The sequence below is a fragment of the Rhinopithecus bieti genome, unplaced genomic scaffold (assembly GCF_001698545.2).
Source record: "Rhinopithecus bieti isolate Rb0 unplaced genomic scaffold, ASM169854v2 scaffold_19482, whole genome shotgun sequence".
Taxonomy (NCBI): domain Eukaryota; kingdom Metazoa; phylum Chordata; class Mammalia; order Primates; family Cercopithecidae; genus Rhinopithecus; species Rhinopithecus bieti.
This window is the reverse complement of record NW_016809768.1, coordinates 213,442-231,569: the sequence shown is the minus strand read 5'-3', so window position 1 is coordinate 231,569 and position 18,128 is coordinate 213,442. Positions and strand designations below refer to the sequence as shown.

At 47.3% G+C, this 18,128-nt stretch overlaps 1 protein-coding gene across 38 annotated transcripts in view; it reads left to right on the top strand.

Annotated features, from left to right (window-relative positions):
- The window catches only part of LRRFIP1 (LRR binding FLII interacting protein 1), a 98,312-nt gene that overhangs the window by 35,935 nt on the left and 44,249 nt on the right, over window positions 1-18,128 (top strand). For 11 of the 38 annotated variants that reach the window (XM_017890342.1, XM_017890339.1, XM_017890319.1 and 8 more), the window contains 6 exons: window positions 1,147-1,206; window positions 3,070-3,132; window positions 5,226-5,303; window positions 6,673-6,717; window positions 8,143-8,208; window positions 14,948-15,025. The exons of 9 other annotated variants lie outside the window; for them this stretch is intronic. In XM_017890342.1, coding sequence (XP_017745831.1) covers window positions 1,147-1,206; window positions 3,070-3,132; window positions 5,226-5,303; window positions 6,673-6,717; window positions 8,143-8,208; window positions 14,948-15,025 — 390 coding nt within the window. The remainder of the gene's footprint in view (window positions 1-1,146; window positions 1,207-3,069; window positions 3,133-5,225; window positions 5,304-6,672; window positions 6,718-8,142; window positions 8,209-14,947; window positions 15,026-18,128) is intronic. 18 more of the 38 variants (XM_017890331.1, XM_017890328.1, XM_017890325.1 and 15 more) reach the window with 8 other exon arrangements.

The window sequence follows — 18,128 nt, the reverse complement described above, 5'->3', positions numbered from 1 at the left end:
CTTTTTCTGTCCTGGGAGCTGGTTTTGTCTCTGATGTTTGACAGTTCTTATTTTGAATCGGCAGAAATTTCCTTATAGATGAATTAAGGGACATTTAGAAAGCCCTTGCTTTGACTTAAGGGAACCTGGGCTGGGAACTGAGAAGAGAGGGATGATAGGCATCCACTTAATAGAATCGTTCTCCTTTATTCTGGAGGACACATTATGAAAGTATTAAATATGTGTTCAGATTTTATTTTGAAAAATAAAGTGGGAGGGCTGGATGAATGAAAAACTAGTATAGAGGCTATACCCCACGATGAACTTTTGCATTTCACTATAGATTGACTAGAAATGATTTCTGAGGCTGGGCGCGGTGGCTCACGCCTGTAATCCCAGCACTTTGGGAGGCCAAGGCGGGCAGATTATGAGGTGAGGAGTTCGAGACCAGCGTGACCAATATGATGAAACCACTTCTCTACTAAAAATACAAAAATTAGCCAAGCGTGGTAACGCACACCTGTAATCCCAGCTACTCAGGAGGCTGAGGCAGGAGAATCGCTTGAACCAGGGAGGCGGAGATTGCAGTAAGCCAAGATCGTGCTACTGCACTCCAGCCTGGGCGACAGAGTAAGAGTCCATCTCAAAAAAAAAAAAAGAAATGATTTCTGAATCTTCTGAATTATGGCCCATAGCATCACAATGTGCCATAATTTTCGAAGACCCTCCCTGAACCAGGAACTGAAAACTCATTGACTCAGACCGAATCACTACCCATCGGCCTGGCATGTGGCGTCTTGCTAGCAGAATGTCCACAGCGCCACCATAAAACCAGAAACAGAGCCTGACAAGGAAACGACCATGCCAAGCCCAAATGTTCCACCTCGCGGAGGGACTTGGTGCTACTTTAAGACTAAGAGTGACATGCGACAGGAAGCCTGCTGACTTCGTTAGCTTGACTGCTGTTCTTTCCTGAGCTGTGGGGGAGTGGACGGGGGCAGGGATGCAGTTTGGAAGCTGCTAGGACTTGTACAGTCCTGGGCTGGTCATTCACCCCCTCCACCAAGTAAGCTCACCTTATGCCTGGCTGGCTCGTCCCTGCTGATGTGTACCTGTGAATTCATTTGTGGACTGACGTCAGTTTTTCTCTTTTCTTCATTGAAACAGACAAATGGTTATGATGGAGAATTGTATGGATCACAGTCCCTGAATAGAAGATCTGGCAGGGTTAGTATAGTAAATTTGCATGGCTCAAAATTCAAATAGGTTGTTTCAAAGCTTCTAGAACTAAAAACTAATTGCTAAATTTAAATTTAGCTTCTTTGCTGTTTTTAAATGTTAAAATGGGTCTGTCTTTTTTTTCCTAGCACATGATGGAATGAAAGATAATGTTTTTCAACTAGCAAACATTCTGAGAATGTTAGCCCTCCAACATTCTGATTGTTAGTATAAGGGGTAGATATTGATAAGAACCTCAAGTTTAAAAAGATCTGAAATTAAAGATTAGCTCTTTCATTACTGTATTCCCCTGGGTATATGTATATAATATGTGTATTAAGTGTATTCAGCTTTCAAAGATATTAAATCCAACATTTTTGCAGTCTCCACATCTGTCACTTGTGATTTTAATGTTTGCCTTAAAGGCATGTGTACAAGAACCTGTGTTTTTCTGGAGAGGAAAAGGAGAAGAAAACAATGCAGATGCTTGGAAGGCTCCCAGTTAAGGGGCGGGAGGCAGGAAGAGCTGGTGGAAGGAAAGGGTGATGCTCTAGGGGGAGAGAGAGGGAGTGGTGCCAGTGGCAGGGGCATTAGGGAGGCCGGACAGGGGTGGGGAGGGCTTTGGATTATCAAGGACAGGAGGTCATTGGGGATTTTAAAAGGTTGCACTGGATACATTTCATTTCCATCAAGCTTCACAATATCCCACAGGTCCATTCCATGTTAAATGGTCTAAAAATTTCCTGTTCTTATGCTTCATTTTTTTCTTTTAGTAATATTCCTAATTGTGTAAAATAATATTTCTTTTCATTTATCTTAATTATGTTTTATTAAGGTATCATGTATACACTTAAAATACTTTTGGGCTTCAAATGAGTGACCCCACCCTTACCTCCTTCCCTCTCCCCGACCAAACCAGTCTTCAGCTTTCTGAAACCAGCTGATCAAGTTGTTTTTATTTTATCATTCCTATTTACCTATTTGGCATTGCATGCACTTTAATATTTATTTATTTTTTGAGACAGAGTCTTGCTCTGTCACCCAGGCTGGAGTGCAATGGTGTGTTCTCAACTCACTGCAATCTCTGCCTTCCGGGTTCAAGCGATTCTCCTGCCTCATCCTCCCGAGTAGCTTGGATTACAGACACCCACTACCACGCCCAGCTAATTTTTTTGTATTTTTTAGTGGAGACCGGGTTTCACCCTGCTGGCCAGGCTGGTCTCGAACTCCTGACCTCAGGTGATCACCCACCTCGGCCTCCCAAAGTGCTGGGATAACAGGCGTGAACCACTGCACCCAGCTGGATGTGACATTTTTAAAATGTATACTCAAGACATGTAAAGACAGCCTGCAGGACATTTTCCCTGTGTGGATAAGGGCTCTCCAGTGGACGGGTGGCAGCAGCCTGTCATACTCCACCCACCTTTCTGGCACCGCAGGGCTGCGCTATAGCCCACAGGTGGGCTGAGCTGAAGAAAGATTGAAAATTTTGCAATAAATGGAATTTTAGTTACCTAAGGAGATAAGTAACAAGGATAATTCAGACTAAGAGTTTACTGACAACACAGTGTGAAACTCAGTAATCACGAATCGTGCTAGAAGATGTGAGATTGCGAAAAGCAGTACTAGATACACCACTGGCGTCACCAAGACATAAACACTGAAATAGAAAATACAGCTTAGAATCTCTAGTTGTTCAGAATCTCTGCTGTACTGTTTGTGCCTCGTGTCTTTAGATAAACTAGCATTCCTGGGCTCCTAGTATTGGCTCGGTTGTGCTGTTTCATGTTCGCCTTTTGAATGGGACAGGGGCGCTTTGGAGTCATGAGGAAGTGCTTGTCACTTAAACATGTTTTCTTTTTTGGTGTTCAGAATTCCAGCTACAGCAGCGACAGCAGATTCTCTACTTTGTCATCATCCAGGGAGGAGAAGTTGGTTGGTTTCCATTTAAATCTTTCACATCCTCCCTTCAGAAACCGCAGGTTTTGTAGCATGCAATCTTGTGTGTGTGGATTCAGCTCTACTTTTCTCTTTCGGTGTCTGTTTGACAGATTTTTGTTTGGGTAGCTGTGTTATTGACGTGAAAAGCTCCTTCATTCAGATGCACTGCAGTGTGCTGCGTTTGACCACGCCAGCTCGAATGTGAGTTGTGGCATTCAGCTGGCTGCAACAAAAGGACATGTTTTTGTGTATATTTTCTAATTAGAATTAATCAAAAGAAAAAAATAGGAAGAATGCTCTTGAATTCTTGAGTTTCTGAAAACAGAACTACTTTGAAGAGTACATGCAAACTTTTTGGTGGTTTCTTGGGCATGGACTCGACTTGGAAGGAAAATCCAGAGTCTCATCCAAATCCACATGTTGACACAACAGAGTTCCTTCCCATTCTCTACACACATGCAGCGGTCTTGATAAACATAATTTCTGCATTGTTGAAGAGCCCTAAAATTGCTAAGGCTTGTTGGTGTTTGTTTAAGTTCAGATTTACTCAGTAAATTGGGACTCGTTTAGGTAGGAAAATCGAGCAGGCCTGGCATCATCTCAAAGATAAGCGGGGGAGGTGGGTGCTCTCCAGGCACTGACATCTAGAACAGAAGCCACCGGCACCGGAGACCTGTACAGTAGTGAACAGATGAGTAAATAGAATGAGAGGGAGACACTGGTTTTGCCAGGAAATGTCGCAACAAAGGATGTGAACTGATCCTTAAGAAATAGGAAGAGCCGAGTGTGGTGGCTCACGCCTGTAATCCCAGCACTTCGGGAGGCCCAGGCGGGCAGACCATGAGGTCAGGAGATCGAGACCATCCTGGCTAACACAGTGAAACCCCAGCTCTACTAAAGATACAAAAAATTAGCTGGGCATGGTGGCACGTGCCTGTAGTCCCAGTTACTCAGGAGGCTGAGGCAGGAGAATCGCTTGAACCCAGGAAGCAGAGGTTGCAGTGAGCCGAGATTGCACTACTGCACTCCAGCCTGGGCAACAGAGCGAGTCTCCATCTCAAACAGATAGATAGATAGATAGATAGATAGATAGATAGATAGATAGATAGATAGATCGATCAAATGAAAAGAATAGGAACTAACCAGGTAGAGCCTAGAGGGGAAGCTCTTCAAGGTGATAGCCATTTGAGCAGAGCTGAGGCTGTGCAGAATGGTGAGAACCCAGGAGAGGCACCACGTGGCTGAGCCCAGGGTGCTGTTGGGGCCATTCTATGGACCTGGTGACCGCAGGAGCAGCTCCCCCGCTGAAATCAGACTTAATGACTAAGTGCTCTCTGCAACAGCAAAATCTGCCCTTGAATTAAGAAAATGCCCAAAGCCTTTTTCAAGGCACTTAGTCATTAAGAAAACTTTATTTCCAACTCATTTTTGATAAGCTGAGTTACTTGCTCTAAAATAAAGATGGTGATAAATATCTCATCCTTGGATATGAACGATTCACCGAAGTTCAGCCTGCATCTGACTCACTTCAATCCATTTAAGAGAAATAACCCACATCCAAAGGGTTAAACATCAGAATGAGAGCCAACGCATTCAAACAGGGCCACGTCAGAACTCACCCTGAGCCCTGGGTGCCCATCATTGGCTGCCTGAGGGCTCTTGGGTTCACCCGCCCCACCCGCCCTCAGAACCTTTCTGGGAAGTGTGCTCTGTAGACATCTATTCCTGCCCAGTGGGTGGTACATTTAATTTTATTTAAATATGATAATGGAAAGGTACCAGCATAGAATGTAGTATTGATGACTCTTCCTAACATCAATTAAAATTTATTTCAGTATTTAATATGAATTAAATCTTGTTTTCTGTGTATAAACTCAGAAGTCCTAATTTGGCCCAATCTCCTAGTTTTGTCAGTTGCCTGGCCCAGCTGTCTTTATTTCCTTCCGACCCTCATTCTCTCCCTCCCCCGTGAGTGCATGCCCGTTACTGTTTTGGTCGTATAAGGTCGCTGGACTGATGTACCTTTGCAATGCCGTGAGGGTGTGAGCCTCTCTCCCCTTTCTGCTGCCCATTTGCTCTGATTACAGGGACTCTCCGGCTCCAACCTTGGGCTTCCCAGTGGTGGCTTGGCTCCCACACCCCTCTCTGCCCCAAATGGAAACTGGGTCTGTCTCCTTTTGACATCACTTTGTCGCTCCTTCCCTTTCCTTCTGTGCATCACTGTAATTGCTGATTGCGTTTAGTGGATACTTCAGCCTCCTCTACACAAAGTCACAAGAGCACAGCTTAGCAAGTGTTTTAATTGGCTTGACTAGTTTGCTAAGACTTTTGTCAATCTTTTAGAAAAATGCTTGTCAGATAGTTCAGAACCTAATAGAGAAAAGAAGACTTAAGGAAAAGGAGGGTTTTATTAAATGCGTATTTTCAAAAACTCGAGTCCAAAAAATTGGTCTCTTGGGTCTCTCCTCCTTTTCCAGCAATTGTTCCCCATTTGGGGTTTCATTTGTTTTTTTTTTTTTAATATTTTTTCTCTTGTAAATGTGTCCAGGAAGCAATTTGGAAGGTTTTTGTGCATAATCTGCCTCCTTGGTCTCTGAGAAGTGGACAGAACAGTGTTATTTCTTTGGCTCGGTCTCCCCTCTGTTTCCTGTTTTTACAAGGTGGGGTTTAGGTCGGGCCGTGAGGTCCTTGGCCTGTTACCTACAGGTGTTGAGTCTTATTCTAATCCAAGGAAGTCGGCGTCAGGGATGAAAGTACACATCTTATTTGGAGGCTGAACTGTCCTCTCCCTTGCACGTCGACCAGAGCTGCTGAGTGATCACCACCTGGCTGTGCACCTTGCCTGACTTGCTCACTGTGCCCTGGAAATGAGTCTGGATTCTGTCCCCGTGGCACAGTCTCTGGACACTGGGAGCTGCCTTTGTGTCCCAGCCTGTCCCCTCACCAGCACTGCCTCCCCCTGACATGTGTGCTAGGCAGGATTCTCCTTTGACAGGGATAGAATGCGGCCCCTCTGGGGGTGCCTCCCACACCGGCTGAGGCAGCCTTGCAGCGACTCCCTTTGTGTCTTGAAGACGGTCACTGGGCCCCTCGCATAGAAATAAAGACTTTCCCTGCCCCGTCTTCACATGTGGACATCTGCCTACTGAATACTGCCAAGTGTGTCGTTAACCTTGGATTTGAGCTGTGGGTTTTGTTGCTGTCAGTGTGTTGACCTTGTCACCATTCTGTCTCATCCCCTGACTCTTTCTTCCAGGAATGCCTGAAATGACTAGAAATGATCTTGTTTTTAAAGATGCTGGGAAATTTACTGTTTCAAAGTTAAAGATCATCTCATTTATCTTTCTTGTAAATGTTGGATTTGCATCTATCAAATTTACAGAAAACACAGTGCCTTGGTCGGTTTGTTGCCATCTAACCACTGTCCAGCAGTTGGCTGTGGTGAACGCTGAAACTACCGTGATGACCTTTCGCTGTCATTTGTTGCTGTTTTTTCAAGGCTTTTAAAACCTGCCGTTTGCTTTCATCCTCCAGCCTTCCTGTCTGTACAGCGCTGCCCGGCCTTCAGGAAGTTACCGGGTGCGTGTGCTGCCCGCCCTGCTTCTCCGCACCCACTCCCGCTGTGCATGCACCGCCCCCACCAAGCCCAGAGCTGTGGATGTGCCTGTTTCCAGCCCCCTGGGGGAAGTTGCACCTTCACGTGGAGTTTACATGTGCCTGTGGGGAATGTCTGTCCCCTTTGGCCGGATCTGGGTTTTCTCTCCCCCGACTGCAGCTGCCACACTGCTCCGTCTCCAGGAAGCCTTGTGTTTGCTGGGATTGTTAGGAATGGAACAACAGCAATGTTTACTTTACCTGTTGGCGGAAAGAATGGTGGCTTTTTAGTGCTTTGGTAACTTGGACAGATACTAATCCATGTTACTCTATTACTTTGGAAATTTCCAGTTTTAAATATAAATACTTAATGCTATGCAAAAAATGTAAATAAATACTCAAAGTACCTATATTGTCTTAATAGCTTTTTTTTTTTTTTTTTGAGACAGAGTCTCCCTCTGTCACCCAGGCTAGAGTGCAATGGCATGATCTAGGCTCAGTGCAACCTCCGCCTCCCGGGTTCAAGTGAGTCTCCTGCCTCAGCCTCCCAGGTAACTGGGATTACAGGCACATGCCACCATGCCCGGTTAATTTTTGTATTTTTAGTAGAGATGGGTTTAACCGTGTTGGCCAGGCTGGTCTCAAACTCCCAACCTCAGTTGATCTGCCTGCCTCGGCCTCCCAAAGTGCTAGGATTACAAGTGTGAGCCACCGTACCCAGCCATTAATAACTTTCTGAATTGTCATCAGATTGCATACTTATGTGTTAGATATATTAATAAATGACGGAGCAAACTAGTACGTCCTCAGGGGAAAATAGGGAAATTAAAGTTCCTTTACACCCGGCACAGTTTGACATCACCATTTGTGGCAGTATCAGCTCCTGTTTACCCACGTTGATTAATTAAGTAGCATTTTCCAGTTAACCAATTACTCTTTCTTCTACTTAGCAACTTTTAAAGGGTTATAAAATATTTAACATTAAAACTGTAATTAACATTATTTGATATTTTATCCCAAAGTCACTTCACATAAAAGTAATTTTCTAAGCATTAAGTATGAGAATGCCATGACAGCATTCAGGATGTGAGAATTATCTGCTCATTTTAACCCGGATTAATATGTTTTTACTTAGGCCTGGGATGTTTTTCAAAATAATAGATTTAAATGGTCTGTTGGAGATTAAATTGCACGCCGCTGGACAGCAACTAAAACCTGTCTCTCCTGGTTTCCTTGTTGCACTCTGCAACCCTTTGAAGAGCTGGAAAGGTGGTTCTGGGCCTCCCCTGCATGCTTTTCAGGTCATGCTCCTGGCACGTGTCAGTTTTTCACAGCTTACGTTTTCAGTACTTTCTGGGCACTCTTGGAGAAAGGAAGAGTGCCCATCCTGACAGTCTCTTTTGGTCGCAGGCGTTTGTGTTGGATGAAGGCAGCTTCGGTGGGGCCCGACGGGGCAACGTCAGTGGCTCCCGTGCTGTAAGGCGCTTTCGGTGATACCACCCTTCCCCCCTGCCTGCTGCATGACCTGGGGATGCTCATGGGCAGGGGAGTGACTGGCCGTCCTCAGGAGGAAGCTCCGAGTCACTGGGCTCACCACCCCCTTCCGTTATAATGAAGGTCACGAATAATGTGAATCAGGAAACCTCTGGTTGTTGGTTTCATGTCGTCACTCATTAGGGAGACTCACTTGCACTGAGTTTCATCTGCTCTCTTTGCAGCACGCCAGCAATACTAACAGGTCGTGAAATCATCTTAAATTAATACAAACAGAAAAAGGGCAATTTGGCAGGCCACACGTCATTTTCGTCTCTGAATAGTTGAGGAAGAGGAACAAATTTTAAAAGTTGGACTGTTACGCATATTTCACCTGTTTTTATTTTGTTGTCTCTCTACCTCTTTCTTCGATTTGAAATGATAGGCTCAGCCATGAGAGTAAAAATGTAGTAGGTGCACAATAAACATTTGTGACTGAATGAATGAGAGCAGCAACAAGGTAGCAAAATGAGATGGAATCCGTGAAAGTGGGGAGGCGAATTTGCGTGTCCCAGGGACCCGTGGAAATGGAGCCTTCAGTGCTAATCGGTGCTCCCTGGCAGTGGATGCGTCTGTATTCAGAGACTCCTCCCCGGTCCTATAAAAATGGCTTCAAGCTTCCAGGAAATAGAATGATTTACTAAGAAATACTTGAAATGCTTTTATAATTTTGCTTTTGAAGTTAATCAGCTACTTACTTGGCTAAATCCAGTTTTATGACTTACTGTGCCATTTGGTCCAGCCGTCGTGAATATTCATGAATTCTTACGATGTAAGCCAGTCTAACCTACAGTTTTCTTTAAAATGTAATTTATGAATCTTAAATCCAGTAGTTGACAGCATTCGTTTTTGTCGACAACTAGTTACACATTTATCAATTTTTATATTGCATAAGTTGTTCAGTATTTTGCAGCTCACTATACAACATACGTTTCCCAGTTGGTAAACATTTTCATAGGCCGTTAGAAAGCTCATAAACCATGTGTGAAGAATGAAATAGCCCTGCCTATGATGTGATGGATAAAGCACAACTAAATGATTCTCTTTTATCAGAAAAGAGGGAGCGTACTAATTCAAGAGAAATTTCCCCCAAGCACCAGGTGGTTTTCTGGCGTCCTCAGTGGGGACTCTACGATCTGGCAGGACAGAGGGCTCCTGATGCTCTCTAGACGCTACTGTGTCACCAGCCCTAGTGAGTCGTCAGCCCTAGTGAGTCCTTGGCCCTTCTTGCTCTTCGGCGAGCAGTGATTTCTGTGCTTTTAGCCCCCACAAGCATTGCCTGGGAGTGAGGGCCTTAGAGAGTTAAGAAAACAAAAGGTCATCTTGTCCTGGCAGCACAACTGCCTAAAATAGCTCTGCTGTGGGTAGCAAATTAGCATCGTGAGGAAGAGGGAAGGGACGAGGAAGTTCCTGACCTCCCAACCTCTCCCATCTTTTCCCCAGAACCCTCACAGTTCCCCTCCAAGTGGATACTCCATTCCTTATGTTTACAGGAGGGCCTTGGGAGAGAGCCACCGCTGCTCTCAGTTCAGCATGTAGGGAGGTTGCGGCCCAGGATGGTGTCCAGAGTGGTCCCAGTGCCCAGGCCTGAGGTCCCAGCCCCAAGCGGTCATGACCTCAGGGTCCAGGCTGCCCCCAGGCCTGCACAGACAGCCCTGGTCCTGCTGTGGAGGACTCGCCCTGCCCCTGGAGGATCAGGAATTGCCCCCGTGCAGCTCCTGAGTATGAAGTGACTCTCTTCAGTATTGTGACAAAGCTGGGACATAGTCATCACCAGCGGCATCATCTGATCCAGGAGCCGAGGAAGTTGTTTCTGGCAGAAAGTGGAAACAGAAAAAGCCCAACATGTACCCCCTTCCTAGTCCTCAGCTCCACCACCTGACCGACGTCCTTACTTCCATGTCACTTCCTAGTCCTCAGTTCCTCCGTGTGGCCCACGTCCTTACTTCCATGTCACTTCCTATCCTCACTCTCCGCGTGACCCACTTCCTTCCATGTTCACTCTAGTTCCTTCAGCTGCTCCGCGTTGACCCACCGTCCTTCATGGTCACTTCCTATCCTGCCAGTCTCCTCTCGTGGTGGCCCACGTCCTACTTCCATGGCACTTCCTAGTCTCAGCTCTCTCCGTGTGGCCCACGTCCCTTACTGTCCCATTGTACTTTCCTAGTCCCTCAGCTCCTCTTTGCGTGGGCCTCACGTCCTTACTTCCATGTCACTTCTAGTCCTCAGCGTCCTTCCGTGTGGCCTCACGTCCTTACTTCCATGTCACTTCCCTAGTCCTCAGCTCCTCCCGCGTGACCCACGTCCTTATTCATGTCAGCTGTCTAGTTCCTCAGCCTCCCTCCGCGTGGACCCACTGTCCTTCCATGTCAGTTCCTATCCCTCAGCTCCTCCGTTGTGTGCCCCACGGTCCCTTACTTGCCATGCCACTTCCTATCCTCAAGCTTCCTCCTGTGGCCCACGTCCTGTTACTTTCCCATGTCCACTTCTAGTCCTCCAGCTCTCTCCGTGGTTGACCCAAGCCCTTATTCTTCCATGTCACTTCCTAGTCCTCAGCTCCTCCACATGACTCCTAACTCTTTCCATTGTCTACTTCCTATGTCCTCAGCCCTCCACATGACTCACACGTCCTTACTTCCATGTTCACTTCCTAGTCCTCAGCTCCTCCGCGTGGACCCACGTCCTTAACTTCCATGTCACTTCTATCCTCAGCCCTCCGCGTGACCCACGTCCTTACTTCCATGTCCACTTCCTAGTCCCAGCTCCTCCGTGGACCACGTCCTTCCATTGTCCACTTCTTAGTCCTCATGCTCCTCCCGTTGACCACGTCTCTTACTCATGTCACGTTCCTAGTCCGTCAGCTCCTCCGGTGTGACCACGTCCTTCCATGTCACTTCCTAGTCCTCAGCTCCTCCGCGTGACCTCAGTCCTTACTTCCATGGTCACTTCCTAGTCCTCAGCTCCTCCGCGTGACCTCACGTCCTTACTCCATGTCCCTTCTCTAGTCTCAGTCTCTCCGCGTGGACCCACGTCCTTACTTTCCATTGTCAACTTCCTAGTCATCACTCCTTCCACTTGACCGCACGTCCTTACTTCCATGTCATACTTCCTAGTCCTCAGCTCCTCCGCGTGACCCACGTCCTTACCTTCCATGTCACTTCCTAGTCCTCAGCTCCTCCTCGGTGCCACGTCCTTATCTTCCATTGTCACTTCCTTAGTCCTCAGCTCCTGCGCGTTGACCCACGTCTCTTACTTCCATGTCACTTCCTAGTCCGTCAGCTCTCTCCGGCGGTACCCTTACGTCCTTACTTCCATGTCACTTCCTAGTCCCTTAAGCTCTCCACGTGACCCCGTCCTTATTCCATTGCACTTCTAGATCCTCAGCTCCTCCGCGTCCACTGTCCTTCCATGTCAGCTTCCTAGTCCCTCATTTCTCTCAGTGTGACCCACGTTCCTTAACTTCCCAGTCCTTCTCTAGTCCTCAGACTCTTACGCGTGACCTACTGTCTTACTTCCATGTCACTTCCTAGTCCTCAGCTCCTCCGCGTTGACCCACGTCCTTACTTCCATGTCACTTCCTTAGTCTCAGCTCCTTCCGTGTGACCATCCGTTCTCTTACTTCCATGTCATCTTCCTAGTCCTTCAGCTGCCTCCGCGTGGGCCACGTCCTACTTCCATTGCACTTCCTAGTCCTCAGCTCCTCCGCTGGTGGGCCACGTCCTTACTTCCATGTCACTTCCCTATCCTCAGCTCCTCCGCGTGGCCCAGTCTGTACTTCTCATGTCAACTTCCTATCCTTCAGCTTCTCCGCGTAACCTCACATCTTACTTCCATGTACTTCTTAGTCTCAGCTCTCGCTGTTGACCCACGTCCTTGTACTGTCCTATGTCAACTTCCTAGTCCTCAGCCTCCTCCGCGTGACCCACGTCCTTAACCATGTCACTTCCTAGTCCTCAGCTCTCCGTGTGACCCACTGTCCTTCCATTCACTTTCCTAGTCCTAAGCTTCCTCCGCGTGACCCACGTCACTTGACTTCCCATGTCACTTCCTAGTCCTAGCTCCTCCGCTGTGACCTCATCGTCCCTTCACTTCCATGTCACTTCCTAGTCCTGCAGCTCCTCCACATGACCCACGTCCTTACTTCCATGTTCACTTCCTATTTGTCCTCAGCTCCTCCGGCGTGACTCCATCGTCCTTTACTTTCCATTGTCACTTCCTAGTCCATCAGCTCCTCCGCGTGACCCACGTCCTTTACTTCTCAATGTCCTTCCTAGTCCTCAGCTCCTCACGTGACGCCACGTCTCTACTTCCATGGTCCTCCTAGTCCTTCAGCTCTCTCCGCGTGACCCACGTCTTCTCTTGTAACTTCCTAGTCGCTCAGCTCCTCCTGTGTGACCACTCTCTTACTTCCATGTCACTTCCTAGTTAAGCCCTCCGTGGTTGAACCCACTGTCCTTACTTCCATGTCACTCTAGTCCTCAGCTCCTCCGCGTGACCACGTTCTTACTTCCATGTTCAGCTGTCCTAGTCCTCAGCACTTCGTTGTTGACCCACGGTCCCTTACTCGCATGTCATTCCTAGTCTCAGCTCCTCCGCGTGGGCTCACGTCCCTTACTTCCATGATCACGTCCGCTAGTCCCTCAGCTCCTCCGCGTTGGCCACTGCTGTACTTCCCATGTCACTTCCGTAGTCCTCAGCTCCTCCGAGTACCCAACATCTCTTACTCCATGTCACTTCCTAGTCCTCGCTCCTCCACGTGACCCTCACGTCCGCGTAACCCACATCCTTACTTCCATGTCACTTCCTAGTCCTCAGCTCCTCCGCGTGACCCACGTCCTTACTTCCATGTCACTTCCTAGTCCTCAGCTCCTCCGCGTGACCCACGTCCTTACTTCCATGTCACTTCCTAGTCCTCAGCTCCTCCGCGTGACCCACGTCCTTACTTCCATGTCACAGATGACGGGCTAAGCATCTTCCACAGCCACGTGGCCAAGAAGAGATAGAACTGTGATTCAGACTTAAAGCTTTCTGACTTACATTAGCTGCACGGTAGCCACGTAACTCCTAAACATAAGATGCACGTGGACCATGGCGATAACAGACTTTTACCTTGTTCTTTTCTGCATGATTAGGTCGAGTTGGAAGGTTTGAGAACTGCTTTTGCTTAGGGAAGCTTGGGTGGGCAGTAAGCTGTATTCACAACAGTTCACTGTGTCTTCGCACCATAAACCAGGGCATGAATGACACAGAATGGTGAGGGATTTGCTGCAGGATGAAGGAAGTTTTCCTCTCATATCAGGAAACCCTCAGGCAAAATTCTTCTGCTTTAAAGTGCTGACATTAAGTGTTTTCCTTTATTTTCAACAAGAAAGCCAAAAAGTGAGTCTAGGAATACTGGCGATTTTCTTGAATATCTCGAATATGGCATCGATGCTGTACATGTGGTGTGAACACAGCAGTATTATCTGTGTATCTTAAGCAACATCTTGCACCTAAGTCTAAGTATATAGTAAACATGTATCAAATAAAATAGAGGTGGATGGGTCTGGGGAACTTGCCCATCTTGACCACAGCCCTGTACAACATTTAATGCTTTCAATTGACATTTGATGGTTATTTTAGTCTACAGTTGAAATCATTCGTTCATTCAACAAGTATTTCTTGAGTTTGCCAGGCCTCATCTGGTCACTAGCCCTGGTGAGGAAACAAACTAAAAGATCATATTTGAGATGAGATCGTGGGCACCCCTGAAGATCTGGGCTTCCTTACAATTCGCAGGCAGGGCACTCCCTGCAGGTCCCCAGCAGAGCCTGTGAGGCCAGCAGAGGGGTCTGTGCCCGGCACAGTGCAGGGTGTCCAGGGGCTGGAGTGGAGGGGACTTCAGCAGTGGCAGGGCTCGCTGTAGGGTGCTGCATAGGTCTCTCTTGACGGTCTCCTCAGGACGTGTCAGGACCTAAATAGTGTTCAAATCCTGCCCCCACCCCTCCATACCTTGCTCAAGAAGAATATGAGAATGTTTATAAGAACGTGAAAATGTGTCTAAGACCAGCAGATGTGACTAGAAATCAAAGTTACAAGGGCGTGGCTTCCAGATAATGGAGTTGCTGGTATTTTCCTTCACCAGAAGTGAGAAAGTTCAGATAAATGGATAGACAGATATGTACATAGCAACCACCCAGGTAGAAAGTAATCTGGCAATTTAAAAAGCCATACATAATTTTGTATTAACCCTAAATCTCATTTTGCTTCCACTTGGAAAGATAGTGGAGAAGCAAAAATGTTCCCTTGCTAAAGCGCCAAGCACCCTGTCTGAGTCTTCAGTTTCTGTGCCGGAAGGCAGCTTAAGTTCTCAAAACAGTCACTTCCACATCCACGAGGTGACTTTCTGTGTCTACACTGGGTGCAACTGCACACCCAATTGAATGGGTGCTTTGTGTTATTTTCTTCTTCCTAACTCTGAGAAATTCTGTGTTCCTCTGATAATGTGATTTTTTTTTTATTAGCAAGCACTGATTTGAATGTGCGTTTGCTGTGTAACCCTAACTCTCTTTTCCTTGCCGTGCGTGGCTAACCTCCACCACTCACACAGCATGTTTTCTGTCGGCCTCTATTCTCCTTGCTCCTTTGCTGACCCTGTTCCTTTGTTTCTGGCTGCGTGTCCTGGCGGCGGCTGTGTGGGCAGCCCTCGGAGTACAGCGGCCACCTCAACTCCAGCTCCCGTGCCTCCTCCAGGGCCAGCTCGGCCCGGGCCAGTCCTGTGGTAAGTTGGCCTCCTGGCCTTGCTCCTACTCAGCGTCATCCTCCCTCCCGCTTCCCTTTACCCTCCTCTTCCAACGTCTCTAAATTTAGAATATTACTCTGCAGTGATATTATTAGGATTACATTGCTCAACTTTTCAAGGACCATAAAATAAATTGTTAGCAGTGCTTAGAGATGGGGATCTTAGAGGAGGGAAACTTTATACAAAGGGAGAAAGTAATATAGCCATGTGCACGGACGTGTGGTTTTCTTTTTATGATTAAAAAATTTGAAGTATTGACTCTTAAATGTTTTGCTTGAAGTGTTACCTGTGACCAAAGCCAGACAGCGTTTAAGGTAAAGCGTGACCTGTAGATGCTGGGATGCTCCCAGTTCTGCCCCAGTCATTCGTTACCCTGCTGGTTCTCAGATCCTTCGAAATGTGCGGATTTACAGCCCTGCATCCTGTTTGTCACTCAGCGTGGCCCAAATTTTGTTTCACAAAATAGGAGCCCTGTTAGGTTGTCTCCAGCTTGTGAAGTCTCATTATTATGTGTTTTTCCCTGGGTTGTTGGAATTTTAGACACGGTTTTACCTGATCTGATACTCGAAGGTGACCCTATCACTCTTTTTAAAGGAAGAGTTTGCAGGACAGTTTTGGCCTGGGGGGTGTGGGAATGGAGGAGGGGAGGTGGGCATGTGGCCAGGGAAGGGGCTCCAGGCTGCACGACCCGACCAGGGTTCCCACCCTCAAGAGCCAGTGGGAAACCTTGGGGAGAAAAAGCAAAGATGGGCAAGGCTTCTCTGTTCGTCTCCACCCGTATCGAAATTTCCAGCCTGAGCTGGGTGTGGTGGCTCACACCTGTAATCCCAGCGACATGGGAGGCTGAGGCAGGAGGATTTCTTGAAGCCAGGAGTTGGAGATCAGCTTGGCCAACATAGGAAGATCTCCCCATCTCTTAAACAGTAATAAGAAAAAAACTAGCCAGGTGTGGAGGCACGCACTGGTAGTCGCAGCTACTCAGGAGGTTGAGGTGGGAGGATCGCTTGAGCCCAGGAGTTCGAGGTTGCAATGAGCTGTGATTGCGCCACTGCATTTCAGCCTGGACAACAGAGTGAGACCCTGTCTCTAGAAAACAAAAACAAAAACTTCTCCCAGTCATAGAGCCATTAAAATGTGCTCTTAAGTTAGTCACTGAACACCATACTTCAGCATGCTGAGCCCTACAATTTCGGTAACGTTCCTAGTTAGCAACCAAGAAGTCGCAGCGCTGAGACCTCCGCTTGCGCAGATGTACCTTGTTTGGCGGGCTTTTCCTATTACGGTGCTAGTGATTTGTTTTAAATTAGATGCAGTGTTCTAGAACTGTGAGGTTTCCTACCTCGCACCTGATACCTGCATTCAGGTATCAGCAAATGCAGGTATCAGCTTCTTTGGGAAAGAAAACCCAGGGTCTCTGGCCACTGACTCTGCGGCTACGTTGCAGAACTGCGCAGCCTCCACCCCACCCACTATTTTCATGACCCCGAGGCCACGGCCCAGGTGCCGTTCATTACTGTGCAGCATGGCTTTCCTGTGCTAGAGGAATGTTTCCTCCGTCCGGCCGTGGAGAGCAGGAAAGCAGAGTTCAAGAGGGGCGGGCATTACAACACCAGTGCCTGTTTCTCTGGGGGAAGACTCTCCCCTCTGTATAAGTTGCAGACATCCAATCTTGTCACGCATTTGGCTCTGCCCAGCTGGCCTCACAGGCATTTGAGTTTGTGTTCCACCCCTCCCCATCCCAGAGCCCAGCAGTCAGCAGTGAGAGAAGGCAAATGTGTGCAGGGAGTGCGAGGCAGCAGCTACCGTGCAAACTCCAGGGGCACACCGCCCCCCAGTAAGTCTCTCCCCGGAGTGCATCAGGCGATAACAGGAAGATCCTCAGCTGTTCGTTATGACATGATTTCCCATTTTCAAACCTGACAAGTTGGTCTTGATGCTGTTACTCAAATAACCAAAAGTAAATGGTTGTGAACTAAGACATTTCAGATCACAGACTCAGTAAGCCTGGCCAGCCCCCATGCCTGTGTCTTCCTTTCAGTTGGGATCTCTGTATTATCTCATACTCTATAGTAGAGCAGTAAACATAAGCTAACTTACATGATCACTTAAAACTACCAGGAAGAAACATTTTCCGTAATAAATTTAATGTAGAATTGCTTTGTCTTCTCACACTCACTTTTTGGAAAAGAAAATATAAATATTGCCAGGCATGGTGGCTCATGCCTGTAATCCCAGCACTTTGGGAGGCCGAGGCACTTGAGGAGTTCGAGACCAGCCTGGCCAACATGGAGAAACCCCGTCTCTACTAAAAATACAAAAATTAGCCGGGCGTAGCGGCACATGCCTGTAATTCCAGCTACTTGGGAGGCTGAGGCAGGAGACTCACTTGAACACAAGAGGCAGAGGTTGCAGTGAGCCGAGATCACACCATTGCACTCCAGCCTGGGTGACAAGGCAAGATTCCATCTCAAAAGAAAGGAAAAGAAAAGAAAATATAAGTATTTACAATTGACAGAAGAATGTTGTGGCTTTAGTTTCAGTGAATCGCAAACACCCTTAATGCCCTCCATACCCTCCGCCTGGTTCCATTGCCCTCCGTACCTTCTGTTTGGTTCCAGTGAGACATGACAATTGGGTTTTGTTAAGCATTGTCTTTATTCAATCATATGATGAGGTCACAAAATAACAGGGCTCAATATAGCCACTTAGAGATTCAAATGACGCAAATTTCTTTGTCATATGAAATTGACTGAAGAGATTGAAATGATACAAATTTCTTTGTCATGTGTTTTCTAAATTTGCAGAAAATTTACTCACAGGTGTAGTAGATGATCATAAACAGAGAGATGTGGGTTCAGCCTTCCTGGGCGTCCTGGGACCTGATGGGGGTGGGTGATCTCCTTATATCTGCTCTTCCTTCCCTGAATCAATTGCTCAACTAACAAAGGTCAGTTGATTGCGGGGCGGTTGGCACACTTAGGGAACAAAGGTCAGTCCCGCAGTGAGGGATGGGGCTGTCCCTTTCCTCATCCTGGGTGCCTTATGTTGGTTGGGGACCCCACATCTGATGAAACCTCCTGTA